Below are 19,109 nucleotides of genomic sequence, written 5' to 3' on the forward strand. Positions count from 1 at the left end.
ATCATGCAATAGAATGCGAGCTCAATCCTACTGGCTGATTGTATCAGCCAATAGGATTTTTTCTACCTTAATTCCGATTGGTTGATAGATATCTATCAGCCAATAGGAATCTAAGGGACGCCATCTTGGATAACGTCACTTAAAGTGATATTCATTCTGAAGAAGATGTCGTTTGAAGAGGATGCTCCGCGCCGGATATCTTGAAGATGGAGCCGCTCCGTGTCGGAAGGAGGAAGATAGAAGATGCCGCCTGGATGAAGACTTCTGCCCGTCTGGAGGACCACTTCTGCCGTCTTCCTTGAGGACATCTTGCCGCTTGGGTGAAGACTTCTCCCGGTAAGTGAATCTTTGGGGGTTAGTGTTAGGATTTTTTTAAGGGTGTATTGGGTGGGTTTATTTTTTAGGTTAGGGCTTTGGGCCTGCAATAGAGCTAAATGCCCTTTTAAAGGCAATGCCCTTCCAAATGCCCTTTTCAGGGCAATGGGGAGCTTAGTTTTTTTTAGTTAGGCTTTTATTTGAGGGCTTGGTTGTGTGGGTGGTGGGTTTTACTGTTGGGGGGGGTGTTTGTATTTTTTTTTACAAGTAAAAGAGCTGATTTCTTTGGGGCAATGCCCTGCAAAAGGCCCTTTTAATGGCTATTGATAGTTTAGTTTAGGCTAGGGGTTTTTTTTTTTGTTGGGGGGGTTATTTTGATAGGGCTATTAGATTAGGTGTAATTAGTTTAAAGATCTGTAATTTGTTTCTTTCATGTAATTAGCAAGAGTCCATGAGCTAGTCACGTATGGGATATACATTCCTACCAGGAGGGGCAAAGTTTCCCAAACCTCAAAATGCCTATAAATACACCCCTCACCACACCCACAAATCAGTTTTACAAACTTTGCCTCCTATGGAGGTGGTGAAGTAAGTTTGTGCTAGATTCTACGTTGATATGCGCTCCGCAGCAGGTTGGAGCCCGGTTTTCCTCTCAGCGTGCAGTGAATGTCAGAGGGATGTGAAGAGAGTATTGCCTATTTGAATTCAATTATCTCCTTCTACGGGGTCTATTTCATAGGTTCTCTGTTATCGTTCGTAGAGATTCATCTCTTACCTCCCTTTTCAGATCGACGATATACTCTTATATATATACCATTACCTCTACTGATTCTCGTTTCAGTACTGGTTTGGCTTTCTACTACATGTAGATGAGTGTCCTGGGGTAAGTAAGTCTTATTTTTGTGACACTCTAAGCTATGGTTGGGCACTTTTATATAAAGTTCTAAATATATGTGTTTAAACATTTATTTGCCTTGATTCAGGATGTTCAAAGTTCCTTATTTCAGACAGTCAGTTTCATATTTGGGATAATGCATATGAATAAATCATTTTATTCTTACCTTAAAATTTGACTTTTTTTCCCTGTGGGCTGTTAGGCTCGCGGGGGCTGAAAATGCTTCATTTTATTACGTCATTCTTGGCGCGGACTTTTTTGGCGCAAAATTTTTTTCTGTGTTTCCGGCGTCATACGTGTCATCGGAAGTTGCGTCATTTTTGACGTTTTTTTGCGCCAAAAGTGTCGGTGTTACCGGATGGGGTGTCATTTTTGGCGCCAAGGTATTTAGGCGCCAAATAATGTGGGTGTCTTTTTTTTTGGCGCTAAAAAATTTGGGCGTCACTATTGTCTCCACATTATTTAAGCCTCATTGTTTATTGCTTCTGGTTGCTAGAAGCTTGTTCACTGGCATTTTTTTTTTTCCCATTCCTGAAACTGTCATTTAAGGAATTTGATCAATTTTGCTTTATATGTTGTTTTTTCTATTACATATTGCAAGATGTCCCAGATTGACCCTGAGTCAGAAGATACTTCTGGAAAATCACTGCCTGATGCTGGATCTACCAAAGTTAAGTGTATTTGCTGTAAACTTGTGGTATCTGTTCCTCCAGCTGTTGTTTGTAATGAATGTCATGACAAACTTGTTAATGCAGATATTTCCTTTAGTAATGTTACATTACCTGTTGCTGTTCCATCAACATCTAATACTCAGAGTGTTTCTGTTAACATAAGAGATTTTGTTTCTAAATCCATTAAGAAGGCTATGTCTGTTATTCCTCCTTCTAGTAAACGTAAAAGGTCTTTTAAAACTTCTCATTTTTCAGATGAATTTTTAAATGAACATCATCATTCTGATTCTTATAATGATTCCTCTGGTTCAGAGGATTCTGTTTCAGAGGTTGATGCTGATAAATCTTCATATTTGTTCAAAATGGAATTTATTCGTTCTTTACTTAAAGAAGTTTTAATTGCATTAGAAATAGAGGATTCTGGTCCTCTTGATACTAAATCTAAACGTTTAAATAAGGTTTTTAAATCTCCTGTAGTTATTCCAGAAGTTTTTCCTGTCCCTGATGCTATTTCTGAAGTAATCTCCAGGGAATGGAATAATTTGGGTAATTCATTTACTCCTTCTAAACGTTTTAAGCAATTATATCCTGTGCCATCTGACAGATTAGAGTTTTGGGATAAAATCCCTAAGGTTGATGGGGCTATCTCTACTCTTGCTAAACATACTACTATTCCTACGGCAGATAGTACTTCCTTTAAAGATCCTTTAGATAGGAAAATTGAATCCTTTCTAAGAAAAGCTTACTTATGTTCAGGTAATCTTCTTAGACCTGCTATATCTTTAGCGGATGTTGCTGCAGCTTCAACTTTTTGGTTAGAAGCTTTAGCGCAACAAGTTACAGATCATAATTCTCATAGCATTGTTAATCCAACATGCTAATAATTTTATTTGTGATGCCATCTTTGATATCATTAGGGTTGATGTCAGGTATATGTCTCTAGCTATTTTAGCTAGAAGAGCTTTATGGCTTAAAACTTGAAATGCTGATATGTCTTCTAAGTCAACTTTGCTTTCCCTTTCTTTCCAGGGTAATAAATTATTTGGTTCACAGTTGGATTCTATTATCTCAACTGTTACTGGAGGGAAAGGAACTTTTTTACCACAGGATAAAAAATCTAAAGGTAAATTTATGTCTAATAGTCGTTTTGGTTCCTTTCGTCACAATAAGGAACAAAAGCCTGATCCTTCACCCACAGGAGCGGTATCAGTTTGGAAACCATCTCCAGTCTGGAATAAATCCAAGCCTTTTAGAAAACCAAAGCCAGCTCCCAAGTCCACATGAAGGTGCGGCCCTCGTTCCAGCCCAGCTGGTAGGGGGCAGATTGCGATTTTTCAAAGAAATTTGGATCAATTCAGTTCACAATCTTTGGATTCAGAACATTGTTTCAGAAGGGTACAGAATCGGCTTAAAGATAAGGCCTCCTGCAAGAAGATTTTTTCTTTCCCGTGTCCCAGTAAATCCAGCGAAGGCTCAAGCATTTCTGAAATGTGTTTCAGATCTAGAGTTGGCTGGAGTAATTATGCCAGTTCCAGTTCTGGAACAGGGGCTGGGGTTTTACTCAAATCTCTTAATTGTACCAAAGAAGGAGAATTCCTTCAGACCAGTTCTGGATTTAAAAATATTGAATCGTTATGTAAGGATACCGACATTCAAAATGGTAACTATAAGGAATATCCTGCCTTTTGTTCAGCAAGGGCATTATATGTCCACAATAGATTTACAGGATGCATATCTGCATATTCCGATTCATCCAGATCACTATCAGTTTCTGAGATTCTCTTTCCTAGACAAGCATTACCAGTTTGTGGCTCTGCCGTTTGGCCTAGCAACAGCTCCAAGGATTTTTACAAAGGTTCTCGGTGCCCTTCTGTCTGTAATCAGAGAACAGGGTATTGTGGTATTTCCTTATTTGGACGATATCTTGGTACTTGCTCAGTCTTCACATTTAGCAGAATCTCATACGAATCGACTTGTATTGTTTCTTCGAGATCATGGTTGGAGGATCAATTTACCAAAAAGTTCATTGATTCCTCAGACAAGGGTAACCTTTTTAGGTTTCCAGATAGATTCAGTGTCCATGACTCTGTCTCTGACAGACAAGAGACGTCTGAAATTGGTTTCAGCTTGTCGAAACCTTCAGTCTCAATCATTCCCTTCTGTAGCCTTATGCATGGAAATTATAGGTCTTATGTCTGCTGCATCGGACGCGATCCCCTTTGCTCGTTTTCACATGCGACCTCTTCAGCTTTGTATGCTGAACCAGTGGTGCAGGGATTACACAAAAATATCTCAATTAATATCTTTAAAACTGATTGTACGACACTCTCTGACGTGGTGGACAGATCACCATTGTTTAGTTCAGGGGGCTTCTTTTGTTCTTCCAACCTGGACTGTGATTTCAACAGATGCAAGTCTGACAGGTTGGGGAGCTGTTTGGGGGTCTCTGACAGCACAAGGGGTTTGGGAATCTCAGGAGGTGAGATTACCGATCAATATTTTGGAACTCAGTGCAATTTTCAGAGCTCTTCAGTCATGGCCTCTTCTAAAGAGAGAATCGTTCATTTGTTTTCAAACAGACAATGTCACAACTGTGGCATATATCAATCATCAAGGAGGGACTCACAGTCCTCTGGCTATGAAAGAAGTATCTTGAATACTGGTTTGGGCGGAATCCAGCTCCTGTCTAATTTCTGCGGTTCATATCCCAGGTATAGACAATTGGGAAGCGGATTATCTCAGTCGCCAAACGTTACATCCGGGCGAATGGTCTCTTCACCCAGAGGTTTTTCTTCAGATTGTTCAAATGTGGGGACTTCCAGAAATAGATCTGATGGCTTCTCATCTAAACAAGAAACTTCCCAGGTATCTGTCCAGATCCAGGGATCCTCAGGCGGAAGCAGTGGATGCATTGTCACTTCCTTGGAAGTATCATCCTGCCTATATCTTTCCGCCTCTAGTTCTTCTTCCAAGAGTAATTTCCAAGATTCTGAAGGAATGCTCTTTTGTTCTGCTGGTGGCTCCAGCATGGCCTCACAGGTTTTGGTATGCGGATCTTGTCCGGATGGCCTCTTGCCAACCGTGGACTCTTCCGTTAAGACCAGACCTTCTGTCGCAAGGTCCTTTTTTCCATCAGGATCTCAAATCCTTAAATTTGAAGGTATGGAGATTGAACGCTTGATTCTTAGTCAAAGAGGTTTCTCTGACTCTGTGATTAATACTATGTTACAGGCTCGTAAATCTGTATCTAGAAAGATATATTATCGAGTCTGGAAGACTTACATTTCTTGGTGTCTTTCTCATCATTTTTCCTGGCATTCTTTTAGAATTCCGAGAATTTTACAGTTTCTTCAGGATGGTTTGGATAAAGGTTTGTCTGCAAGTTCCTTGAAAGGACAAATCTCTGCTCTTTCTGTTCTTTTTCACAGAAAGATTGCTAATCTTCCTGATATTCATTGTTTTGTACAAGCTTTGGTTCGTATAAAGCCTGTTATTAAGTCAATTTCTTCTCCTTGGAGTTTGAATTTGGTTCTGGGGGCTCTTTAAGCTCCTCCTTTTGAACCTATGCATTCACTGGACATTAAACTACTTTCTTGGAAAGTTTTGTTTCTTTTGGCCATCTCTTCTGCTAGAAGAGTTTCTGAATTATCTGCTCTTTCTTGTGAGTCTCCTTTTCTGATTTTTCATCAGGATAAGGCGGTGTTGCAAACTTCTTTTACATTTTTACCTAAGGTTGTGAATTCCAACAACATTAGTAGAGAAATTGTGGTTCCTTCATTGTGTCCTAATCCTAAGAATTCTAAGGAGAGATCTTTGCATTCTTTGGATGTAGTTAGAGCTTTGAAATATTATGTTGAAGCTACTAAGAATTTCCGAAAGACTTCTAATCTATTTGTTATCTTTTCCGGTTCTAGGAAAGGTCAGAAGGCCTCTGCCATTTCTTTGGCATCTTGGTTGAAATCTTTAATTCATCATGCTTATGTTGAGTCGGGTAAAACTCTGCCTCAAAGGATTACAGCTCATTCTACTAGGTCAGTTTCTACTTCCTGGGCGTTTAGGAATGAAGCTTCGGTTGATCAGATTTGCAAAGCAGCAACTTGGTCTTCTTTGCATACTTTTACTAAATTCTACCATTTTGATGTATTTTCTTCTTCTGAAGCAGTTTTTGGTAGAAAAGTACTTCAGGCAGCTGTTTCAGTTTGATTCTTCTGCTTATAATTTCAGTTTTTTTCATTATAAGATTTAAACTTTATTTTTGGGTGTGGATTATTTTCAGCGGAATTGGCTGTCTTTATTTTATCCCTCCCTCTCTAGTGACTCTTGCGTGGAAGATCCACATCTTGGGTATTCATTATCCCATACGTCACTAGCTCATGGACTCTTGCTAATTACATGAAAGAAAACATAATTTATGTAAAAACTTACCTGATAAATTCATTTCTTTCATATTAGCAAGAGTCCATGAGGCCCACCCTTTTTTTGTGGTGGTTATGATTTTTTTGTATAAAGCACAATTATTCCAATTCCTTATTTTTTATGCTTTCGCACTTTTGTCTTATCACCCCACTTCTTGGCTATGCGTTAAACTGATTTGTGGGTGTGGTGAGGGGTGTATTTATAGGCATTTTGAGGTTTGGGAAACTTTGCCCCTCCTGGTAGGAATGTATATCCCATACGTCACTAGCTCATGGACTCTTGCTAATATGAAAGAAATTAATTTATCAGGTAAGTTCTTACATAAATTATGTTTTTTTATTTTCTGTAATTTAGTGTTTGTTTGTTTTCGTGATTTAGCTAATTTAATTAAATTTATTTAATTGTATTTAATTTAGTTAATTTATTGAATTGTAGTAAAGTGTTAGGTGTTATTGTAACTTAGGTTAGGTTTTATTTTACAGGTCAATTTGTATTTATTTTAGCTAGGTAGTTATTAAATAGTTAATAACTATTTAGTAACTATTCCACCTAGTTAAAATAAATACAAACTTGCCTGTAAAATAAACATAAACCCTAACCGCTAGATTTAGAGTTCTGCGTTAGCCGTCAAAACCAGCGTTAGGGGCTCCTAACGCTGGTTTTGGCCGCCCGCTGGTATTTAGAGTCAGTCAGGAAAGGGTCTAACGCTCACTTTCCAGAGGCGACTTTTCCATACCGCAGATCCCCCTACGCCATTTGCGTATCCTATCTTTTCAATGGCATCTTTCTAATGCTGGTATTTAGAGTCTTGGCTGAAGTGAGCGTTAGAAATCTAACGACAAGACTCCAGCCGCAGAGAAAAGCCAGGAGTTAAGAGCTTTCTGGGCTAACGCCAGTTCATAAAGCTCTTAACTACTGTGCTCTAAAGTACACTAACACTCATAAACTACCTATGTACCCCTAAACCGAGGTTCCCCCACATCGCCGCCACTATAATAAAAATTTTTAACCCCTTAGCTGCCGACCGCACACCGCCGCAACCTACGTTATCCATATGTACCCCTAATCTGCTGTCCCTAACACCGCCGACCCCTATATTATATTTATTAACCCCTAATCTGCCGGCCCAAACGTCGCCGCCACCTACCTACAATTATTAACCCCTAATCTGCCGACCGGACCTCACCGCTACTATAATAATGTTATTAACCCCTAATCCGCCTCACTCCCACCTCAATAACCCTATAATAAATAGTATTAACCCCTAATCTGCCCTCCCTAACATCGCCGACACCTAACTTCAAGTATTAACCCCTAATCTGCCGACCGGACCTCGCCGCTACTCTAATAAATGTATTAACCCCTAAAGCTAAGTCTAACCCTAACACTAACACCCCCCTAAGTTAAATATAATTTTTATCTAACTAAATAAATTATTTCTTATTAAATAAATTATTCCTATTTAAAGCTAAATACTTACCAGTAAAATAAACCGTAATATAGCTACAATTTAAATTATAATTATATTGTAGCTATTTTAGGATTAATATTTATTTTACAGGCAACTTTGTATTTATTTTAACCAGGTACAATAGCTATTAAATAGTTAATATCTATTTAATAGCTACCTAGTTAAAATAATTAAAAAATTACCTGTAAAATAAATCCTAACCTAAGTTACAATTAAACCTAACACTACACTATCAATAAATTAATTAAATAAAATACCTACAGTTATCTACAATTAAACCTAACACTACACTATCAATAAATGAATTACATACAAATACCTACAAAGAAATACAATTAAATAAACTAACTAAAGTACAAAAAATAAAAAAAGAACTAAGTTACAAAAAATAAAAAAATATTTACAAACATTATAAAAATATTACAACAATTTTAAGCTAATTACACCTACTCTAAGCCCCCTAATAAAATAACAAAGCCCCCCAAAATAAAAAAAATGCCCTACCCTATTCTAAAATAAAAATAGAAAAGCTCTTTTACCTTACCAGCCCTTAAAAGGGCCTTTTGCAGGGCATGCCCCAAAGAATTCAGCTCCAATCAGCCAATCGGATTGAGCTTGCATTCTATTGGCTGTTCCGATCAGCCAATAGAATGCAAGCTCAATCTGATTGGCTGATTGGATCAGCCAATCGGATTGAACTTGAATCTGATTGGCTGATTCCATCAGCCAATCAGAATTTTCCTACCTTAATTCCAATTGGCTGATAGAATCCAAGGGACGCCATCTTGGATGACGTCCCTTAAAGGAACCTTCATTCATCGGGAAGTCATCGGCCAGGATGGATGTTCCGCGTTGGCGGGATGAAGATGGATCCAGAAGAAAGAAGACTGAAAATGCCGCTTGATAGAAGACTTCAGCCGGATGATGGACCTCTTCAGCCCCCGCTTGGATCAAGACTTCAGCCGGATGATGGACCTCTTCAGCCCACTTGGGCTTGGATGAAGACTTCGGAGCCTCTTCTGGATGGATCGGTGATACCCGGCGTGGTGAAGATAAGGTAGGGAGATCTTCAAGGGCTTAGTGTTAGGTTTATTTAAGGGGGGTTTGGGTTAGATTAGGGGTATGTGGGTGGTGGGTTGTAATGTTGGGGGGGTATTGTATGTTTTTTTTTTACAGGCAAAAGAGCTGAATTCTTTGGGGCATGTCCCGCAAAAGGCCCTTTTAAGGGCTGGTAAGGTAAAAGAGCTTTTCTATTTTTATTTTAGAATAGGGTAGGGCATTTTTTTATTTTGGGGGGCTTTGTTATTTTATTAGGGGGCTTAGAGTAGGTGTAATTAGCTTAAAATTGTTGTAATATTTTTATAATGTTTGTAAATATTTTTTTATTTTTTGTAACTTAGTTCTTTTTTTATTTTTTGTACTTTAGTTAGTTTATTTAAATGTATTTCTTTGTAGGTATTTGTATGTAATTAATTTATTGATAGTGTAGTATTATTTTTAATTGTAGATAATTGTAGGTATTGTATTTAATTAATTTATTGATAGTGTAGTGTTAGGTTTAATTGTAACTTAGGTTAGGATTTATTTTACAGGTAATTTTGTAATTATTTTAACTAGGTAGCTATTAAATAGATATTAACTATTTAATAGCTATTGTACCTGGTTAAAATAAATACAAAGTTGCCTGTAAAATAAATTTAAATCCTATGATGGCTACAATGTAACTATTAGTTATATTGTAGCTAGCTTAGGGTTTATTTTACAGGTAAGTATTTAGCTTTAAATAGGAATAATTTATTTAATAAGACTTATTTTATTTAATTAGATTTCAATTATATTTAACTTAGGGGGGTGTTAGTGTTAGACTTAGCTTTAGGGGTTAATACATTTATTAGAGTAGCGGTGAGGTCCGGTCGGCAGATTAGGGGTTAATAATTGTAGGTAGGTGGCGGCGACGTTGGGGGCGGCAGATTAGGGGTTAATAAATATAATATAGGGGTCGGCGGTGTTAGGGGCAGCAGATCAGGGGTACATAGGGATAAAGTAGGTTGCGGCGGTGTACGGAGCGGCAGATTAGGGGTTAATAATATACAGAAGGGGTCAGCGATAGCGGGGGCGGCAGATTAGGGGTTAATAAGTGTAAGGTTAGGGGTGTTAGGTGCAGACTTATGAAGTGTTTCCTTATAGGAAACAATGGGGCTGCGTTAGGAGCTGAACGCTGCTTTTTTGCAGGTGTTTTTTTCAAGTTTAAACGGCCCCATTGTTTCCTATGGGGGAATCGTGCACGAGCATGTTTTTGAAGCTGGCCGCGTCCGTAAGCACCGCTGGTATTGAGAGTTGCAGTGGCGGTAAATATGCCTGTACGCTCCCTTTTTGGAGCCTAACGCAGCCCTTCTGTGAACTCTAAATACCAGCGGTATTTAAAATGTGCGGGGGGAAAAAAACACGCGTAGCTAACGCAATACATTTAATATAGTGACATTAGGGGCGGCAGATTAGGGGTTAATAAAAGTAGGTAGGTTGCGGCGACATTGGGGACGGGAGATTAGGGGTTAATAAATATAATGTAGGTGTCGTCGATGTTGGGGCAGCAGATTAGGGGTTAATAAGTATAATGTAGGTTGGAGCAGAAGATTAGGGGTTAATAAGTATAATGTAGGTGGTGGCGATGTTAGGGGTGGCAGATTAGGGGTTAATAATATTTAACTAGTGTTTGCGAGGCGGCAGTGCGGCAGTTTAGGGGTTAATAAGTTTATTCTAGTGGTGGCGATGTCCAGAGCAGCAGATTAGGGGTTAATAAATTTATTTTAGTGTTTGCAAAGCGGGAGGGCCTCGGTTTAGTGGTTAATAGGTAGTTTATGGGTGTTAGTGTACTTTTTAGCACTTTAGTTATGAGTTTTATGCTACAGCGTTGTAGTGTAAAACTCATAACTACTGACTTTAGAATGCGTTAGGAATCTTGGAGGTAGAGGGTGTACCGCTCACTTTTTGGCCTCCCAGGACAGACTCGTAATACCGGCGCTATGAAAATTCCATAGAAAAAAGGGTTTACAAAGTTTACGTAAGTTGGTTTTCTGTAAGGCCAAAAAAATGTGCAGTGCCCCTAAACCTGCAAGACTCGTAATAGCAGCGGTAGTGAAAAGCAGCGTTAGGACCTGTTAACGCTGCTTTTTCATCTTACAGCAAAACTCGTAATCTAGCCGTTAGTTAGGCAGAATCTTACACGTACATTACAAGTATTCAAAAACAGTTAAAAAAAATTAGTGCCCGTGCTATTCAGTATTTGCCTCGTTTTAAAGGGACAGTCTACACCAGAATTTTTTATTGCTTTAAAAGATAGATAATCCCTTTATTACCCATTTCCCAATTTTGCATAACCAACACAGTTATAATAATATACTTTTAACCTCTGTGATTATCTTGTATCTAAGCCTCTGCAAACTGCCCCTTTTTTCAGTTCTTTTGACAGACTTGCAGTCTAGCCAATCAGTGCCTGCTCCCAGTTTACTTCACGTGCACGAGCACAGTGTTATCTATATGAAATATGTGAACTAACACCCTCTAGTGGTGAAAAACTGTTAAAATGCAATCTGAAAGAGGTGGGCTTCAAAGTCTAAGGCCTAGATTTAGAGTTGTGCGGCCAAAGGGGTGCGTTAGCTACGCGTGCTTTTTTTTCCCCGCACCTTTTAAAGACCGCTGGTATTTGGAGTTCACATAATGGCAGGGTTTTCAGTGCGTTAGGCTCCAAAAAGGGAGCGTAGAGCATCATTTACCGCCACTGCAACTCTAGATACCAGCGGTGCTTACGGACACGGCCAGCTTCAAAAACGTGCTCGTGCACGATTCCCCCATAGGAAACAATGGAGCTGTTTGAGCTGAAAAAAAAAACCTAACACCTGCAAAAAAGCCGCGTTCAGCTCCTAACGCAGCCCATTGTATCCTATGGGGAAACACTTCCTACATCTGCACCTAACACCCTAACATGTACCCCGAGTCTAAACACTCCTAACCTTACACTTATTAACCCCTAATCTGCCGCCCCCGCTATCGCTGACCCCTGCATATTATTATTAACCCCTAATCTGCCGCTCCGTACACCGCCGCCACCTACGTTATCCCTATGTACCCCTAATCTGCTGCCCCTAACACCGCCGACCCCTATATTATATTTATTAACCCCTAATCTGCCCCCCCCACAACGTCGCCTCCACCTAACTACACTTATTAACCCGTAATCTGCCAACCGGACCTGAGCGCTACTATAATAAAGCTATTAACCCCTAATCCGCCTCACTCCCGCCTCAATAACCCTATAATAAATAGTATTAACCCCTAATCTGCCCTCCCTAACATCGCCGACACCTAACTTCAAGTATTAACCCCTAATCTGCTGATCGGAGCTCACCGCTACTCTAATAAATGGATTAACCCCTAAAGCTAAGTCTAACCCTAACACTAACACCCCCCTAAATTAAATATAATTTAAATCTAACTAAATAAATTAACTCTTATTATATAAATTATTCCTATTTAAAACTAAATACTTACCTGTAAAATAAACCCTAATATAGCTACAATATAAATTATAATTATATTGTAGCTATTTTAGGATTAATATTTATTTTACAGGCAACTTTGTATTTATTTTAACCAGGTACAATAGCTATTAAATAGTTATTTACTATTTAATAGCTACCTAGTTAAAATAATTAAAAAATTACCTGTAAAATAAATCCTAACCTAAGTTACAATTAAACCTAACACTACACTATCAATAAATTAATTAAATACAATACCTACAATTATCTACAATTAAACCTAACACTAAACTATCAATAAATAAATTAAATACAATTCCTACAAATAACTACAATTAAATAAACTAACTAAAGTACAAAAAATAAAAAAGAACTAAGTTACAAAAAATAATAAAATATTTACAAACATAAGAAAAATAGTACAACAATTTTAAACTAATTACACCTACTCTAAGCCCCCTAATAAAATAACAAAGACCCCCAAAATAATAAAATGCCCTACCCTATTCTAAAATAAAAAAGTACAAAGCTCTTTTACCTTACCAGCCCTGAACAGGGCCCTTTGCGGGGCATGCCCCAAGAAATTCAGCTCTTTTGCCTGTAAAAAAACACATACAATACCCCCCCCCAACATTACAACCCACCACCCACATACCCCTAATCTAACCCAAACCCCCCTTAAATAAACCTAACACTAAGCGGATCGGTGTGATACCCGGTGAGGTGAAGACAAGGTAGGAAGATCTTCAGGGGCTTAGTGTTAGGTTTATTTAAGGGGGGTTTGGGTTAGATTAGGGGTATGTGGGTGGTGGGTTGTAATGTTGGGGGGGTATTGTATGTGTTTTTTTACAGGCAAAAGAGCTGAATTTCTTGGGGCATGCCCTGCAAAGGGCCCTGTTCAGGGCTGGTAAGGTAAAAGAGCTTTGAACTTTTGTAATTTAGAATAGGGTAGGGCATTTTATTATTTTGGGGGTCTTTGTTATTTTATTAGGGGGCTTAGAGTAGGTGTAATTAGTTTAAAATTGTTGTAATATTTTTCTAATGTTTGTAAATATTTTATTATTTTTTGTAACATAGTTTTTTTATTTTTTGTACTTTAGTTAGTTTATTTAATTGTATTTATTTGTAGGTATTGTATTTAATTAATTTATTGATAGTTTAGTGTTAGGTTTAATTGTAGGTATTTTATTTAATTAATTTATTGATAGTGTAGTGTTAGGTTTAATTGTAACTTAGGTTAAGATTTATTTTACAGGTCATTTTGTAATTATTTTAACTATTTTAGCTATTAAATAGTTATTAACTATTTAATAGCTATTGTACCTGGTTAAAATAATTACAAAGTTGCCTGTAAAATAAATATTAATCCTAAAATAGCTACAATATATTTATAATTTATATTGTAGCTGTATTAGGGTTTATTTTACAGGTAAGTATTTAGCTTTAAATAGGAATAATGTATTTAATAATAGTTAATTTATTTAGTTAGATTTAAATTATATTTAACTTAGGGGGGTGTTAGGGTTAGGGTTAGACTTAGCTTTAGGGGTTAATCCATTTATTACAGTAGCAGCGAGATTCGGTCGGCAGATTAGGGGTTAATAATTGAAGTTAGGTGTCGGCGATGTTAGGGAGGGCAGATTAGGGGTTAATACTATTTATTATAGGGTTATTGAGGCGGGAGTGAGGCGGATTAGGGGTTAATAACTTTATTATAGTAGCGGTGCGGTCCGGTCGGCAGATTAGGGGTTAATAAATATAATATAGGGGTCGGCGGTGTTAGGGGCAGCAGATTAGGGGTACATAAGTATAACGTAGGTGGCGGTCGGCAGATTAAGGGTTAAATATTTTTTATCGAGTGGCGGCGATGTGGGGGGACCTCGGTTTAGGGGTACATAGGTAGTTTATGGGTGTTAGTGTACTTTAGAGCACAGTAGTTAAGAGCTTTATAAACCAGCGTTAGCCCAGAAAGCTCTTAACTACTGACTTTTTTCTGCGGCTGGAGTTTTGTCGTTAGATTTCTAACGCTCACTTCAGACACGACTCTAAATACCAGCGTTAGAAAGATCCCATTGAAAAGATAGGATACGCAATTGACGTAAGGGGATCTGCGGTATGGAAAAGTCGCGGCTGGAAAGTGAGCGTTAGACCCTTTAATGACTGACTCTAAATACCGGCGGTAGCCTAAAACCAGCGTTAGGAGCCTCTAACGCTGGTTTTCACGGCTACCGCCCAACTCTAAATCTAGGCCTAAGAAATTAGCATATGAACCTCCTAGGTTAAGCTTTCAACTAAGAATACCAAGAGAACAAAGCAAAATTGGTGATAAAAGTAAATTGGAAAATTGTTTAAAATTACATGCTCTATCTGAATCATGAAAGTTTATTTTGGCCTAGACTGTCCCTTTAAACTAAACGAAAAACATCAATTTGTGGAACATTGACATTAAACAAATGTAAATATCATTTTTCTACAGGTGAAATTCACCTGTAGTGTAAAATACTTCCCTTTAGCACACTGAAGAGCTGGGCTAATCCTTCTTCACAAAGCGCTGGCTAATAGGTGACCTTCTCATTTACTGCAGGCCCTGGGAGCCACCGCAAAAAGCCTCCTATTAACACGGCCGGGGCTCTGTGCAGAAGAGGACGGGATTAGTACATAATTATTGTTTCTTTCACTTTCATTTTCATGCAGCATTCAATCGGATATTCCATTCGTTGAAACGAGATGAATATCCGTGTTTCGTATAACGAATGTGCATTTGTAACAAAATTATTATTATTATCATTTATTTGTAAAGCGCTGCATAATTTGGCATACATATTGTGAGATTACCTACGCAGGAGCACTTTATAACTTCTAGAACCGTATTTGCTTTCTTAGCTAGATTATATCAATACATTGCGAGATTTGTATGTAACTGTTTTTGTATTTCTTTGCAGATGCATTCTTTACGACTTCTAAGCCAAAACCAGCCATCTCAGATATTCTCAAGTATGAGTGACAATTTTAGACCAGTTCAGCCTCTTAACAACCGCTGCATCCGCACGAATATCAACTTTAGTTTACAAGGGAAAGATTGTCCAAATAAGAGAACACAAAAACTACAATATAAAGGTATGAACGCTCGTGTTTTGTTTTGTTTTTGTCATGAAATAATGATCACAGTAATTGTTATATTGTAAAAAAAAGCAAAACACTTGAGATATCTATTTTACAAAATGTCCCAGGACAAGAATTTTGAGTGGCAGAGGAAATAAAAAGCTGTTGGATTGGCCATTATTGCTTTGGAGGGGGCAAACATTCTGTAAAACTTCATGCATGTACCCAGGAAGCTGAGGCCTGTAAGGTAGTTGCGGTTGTTCTGTTGGTGGAGGCAGGTGGCATGTTTTCAATGAGCAGAGCTGAGTATGTCATAAAAATATGACTAGGAGATTGGGGGTGTGGCTAAGCAGTCTGGGACTTTGCTAGATAGGAAGTGACTTAGCCAATGTGGGTGGAAGGTGAGTGTAAAGTGTTCAGTAGGGAGAGCTGGGGATGTAACTAAGAGGTTGGGGGTGTGGCTAGGCTTTCTGGGACTTGGCTAGATAAGGAGACACTGAGCTAGTATGGGTGGAAGGTGAATGTAATGTGTTCAGTGGGTGTAGCTGGGGATGTGACTAAGTGGTTGCGGTGCGGCTAGCACCATCGGGGACTTGGCAAGATAAGAAGAGACTGAGCTAGTGTGGGTGGAGTCAGAGTGTTCAGTGGGTGGAGCTGGGGATTTACTAGGTGGTTGGGGTGTCGCTAGGTAGACCTAGGTTTGGCTAGAAGGGAAGGGACAGAGGGGGTTGGGGCAATATCCCCCATCCCTTTCAGAAAGTACTGACCCTTATTGGCCAATAGATGTTGCTGTTTCTACTTGAGCAGTGCGGCTAACACCAATATGTAAACATCATATCACAGTTAGGGGGATTTTTTACTTTGTTTTCAAAATGAGAAGAGCTGCAGTTTGAATGAATACAATTACTGAAATATCCAAATGAAGTAAAACAAACACACACAAAAGACCCAAACAGGGATATAGATGGCTCTTCAACTTGATTTCTGCTAGGATTTTCACAGATCTTCCCCAAAGAAAAAAAAATACATAATGAAAGTTTCTTTATATTAACCATTAAAGGAACAATAAACACATCACACATTTGTGTAAAAAGTGTGCTTCGTACAACACTCCTACGGAGCTTGATGCCCCATGTTTCCGGCGAGCCTTCAGACTCGCTGGAAACAGAAGTTATGAAGCAGGGGCCTAAAGAACGCTGCTCCATAACCTGTCTGCCTGCTCTGAGGCGGCGGACAGAAATCAACCCAATTGAATACGATAGGGTCGATTGACACCCCCTTCTAGCGTTTGCAGGGGGCGGTATTGCACCAGTAGTTCACAAGAACTGCTGGTGCAATGATAAATGCCGACAGCGTATGCTGTCAGCATTTATCAATGTGCAGCAGACATGATCCGCTACATCGTATCATGTCCGCTCACACTATAATAAATTGACCCCCTAGAGAGGCCAGAAAGCAAATTCTGTCAATTAGGTTTTTTAAATGCTGCAAATTGCCTAAACCAGCTATTTGATTTGCAGCAGTGCGGGCCGATTGGCATTATACCAATACTTTAAATCACAGGAAAAAAGGGGCGAAATGAATAATGAAAGTATATTGCAAAAATGTATATTTTAAGATGCATAATTAATCATTTTCTATTATAATCTCAATGTGTTTGATGTACCTTTCAATTGGAAGCAGTTGATTATAATAACTCCTTTCTTTAATTCACTTTTGCAGTGAATGAATGGCTTCTCAAGTAACTAGAGTTGTGAAAAAATTAAAATCCCGTTCATCTGGGTAAGCGTGAACTGGATTGCACAAGACCTCATTCACTATTTTTTTGGAATTGTACTCCATAAACTACAACTGCTCATCATGTGCAAAAGTGCTGCAAAAAATTAAACACACAAAGAAACTTGGAACCTTTAAGAATAATGAATATAGCCTACCATAAAGGACAAGTGAGGCACTTACTATGGGTTGTTTTTTTTTGTGAACTTTGGAACTGGAAGACTTTTCAGCCATTTGTACATATGGCAATGTTTCTAGAAATTGCTTTGAACACTTTCACAGTGGATTCTTCATCTCGTTCTACAAATTCTTGGACAGCTTTATCGTACATGCATAACGGAAAATTAAAGTGAACAAACTAAAAAGGAAATGAAATCCAGGCTAAAATTGTTTATTTCATGACACAAAATATATGTATTATAAATATATATATTATTAAAGAATATAATGACATAAATTACTTTATTACTTCTCCGATAGTAATTTAAATCAATGCCATTTTTGTTATGCAAATGTAACTCATGTACTGAATTTAGTTTTTTGGTCATTCTGTTGTCTGTTTGAGCACTTTTTAATTTTTGTTTTGTTTTAAGTATTATTTGCTATTTAACTCCACCCCTTAAAATGAACACATTCTTCTCATATCAAATCTACAACATCCAGGCATCTAACACATAGTTTTTAAAGTTCAGTGAATATCTGCCTGGTAAAAAAAATAGCTTAAAATTGGTGCATTAAGATACTGAGATTAAAAGGTTTGCCCCAGGTCATAAAATAGTGAACCCCATAAGGAAAATTTCATGTTTTGTATCATTTGTTGAAATGCGTTAATTTTGTTTTGTTCCATTTGAGCACATTTCTGTAAAACTGTAAGAGAATCCAAATTTCAGACAAGATCATTTATATCTTTATCCTATTATATAATGTTATTTTCGTTTTGTTTAACAAAAAAATGAACTAAACATTTTCACCTTTTCTATAATCATTTAATGTGTTTGGTTACTGTCAGCATCTCAATAAATGTTATTAAAATCTTGTACAAATGATCTTTATGGTTTTTTTAAAAATATATATATATATAATTTAAAGGGACATTCTAATGCAAATAACAAAATTTCTGCTTACCTGATAAATTATTTTCTTTCTTGGCAGTGAGAGTCCACAAATCCATTCATTACTGTTGGGAATACAACACCTGGCAACCAGGAGGAGGCAAATACACCCCAGTCAAAGCATTAAGTTTCTCTCACACTTCCCCTACTTCCCCAGTAATTCAGCAGAAGAACAGGAAAGTAAGATAAACACTAGCGGTCCCGGAAGAAGAGGAAAAAACTGCCGCACAAAAAAAGAAAAATTGAACAGGGCGGGTTTGTGCACTCTCATTGCCAAGAAAGAAAATAATTTATACAGTAAGCATTCATTTTGTTTTCTTTCTAATGGCAGTGAAAGTCCACAAATCCATTCATTACTCTTGGGAATCCAATACCCAAGCTAAAGAGGACGCAGAATGAATATGGAGGGCTAAACAAGGCAGGCAGACCGTAACTGAAGGCACCACCGTTTGAAGCAACTTTCTCCCAAAGGAAGCCTTTGCTGAAGCAAAAACATCAAATTACAGATTTGTTCCATAGAAGCTTCATTCTTAAAGGACCACGACGAAGACACTGCACGAGTAGAATGAGCCGTAATTCCCACAGGAGGCTGCAGACCAGCTTCATCATATGCCATATGGATGACACTTCTCAACCAAAAGGAAAGGGTAGCCACAGTGACTTTCTGGCCCCTGCCCTTACCAGCATACAAAATGAACAAGGTAGAGGAATGACGAAAGTTCTTGGTAGCATGAAGATAGAATTTTAAAGCTCGGACTACATCCAAATTATGTAACACACGCTCCTTCACAGAAGAAGTTTCATATACAGCTT

At 38.1% G+C, this 19,109-nt stretch overlaps 1 protein-coding gene across 1 annotated transcript in view; it reads left to right on the forward strand.

Moving 5' to 3' along the window:
- CA10 (carbonic anhydrase 10) overlaps positions 1-17,573 on the forward strand; it is a gene marked incomplete at its 5' end in the record, with an annotated part of 205,775 nt that extends 188,202 nt beyond the window's left edge. The window contains 2 exons of the mRNA XM_053708336.1: positions 15,249-15,423; positions 17,131-17,573. Coding sequence (XP_053564311.1) covers positions 15,249-15,423; positions 17,131-17,153 — 198 coding nt within the window. The remainder of the gene's footprint in view (positions 1-15,248; positions 15,424-17,130) is intronic.
- Positions 17,574-19,109: the final 1,536 nt, after the last annotated feature.

Source organism: Bombina bombina, chromosome 1 (assembly GCF_027579735.1).
Source record: "Bombina bombina isolate aBomBom1 chromosome 1, aBomBom1.pri, whole genome shotgun sequence".
In the NCBI taxonomy this organism is placed as follows: domain Eukaryota; kingdom Metazoa; phylum Chordata; class Amphibia; order Anura; family Bombinatoridae; genus Bombina; species Bombina bombina.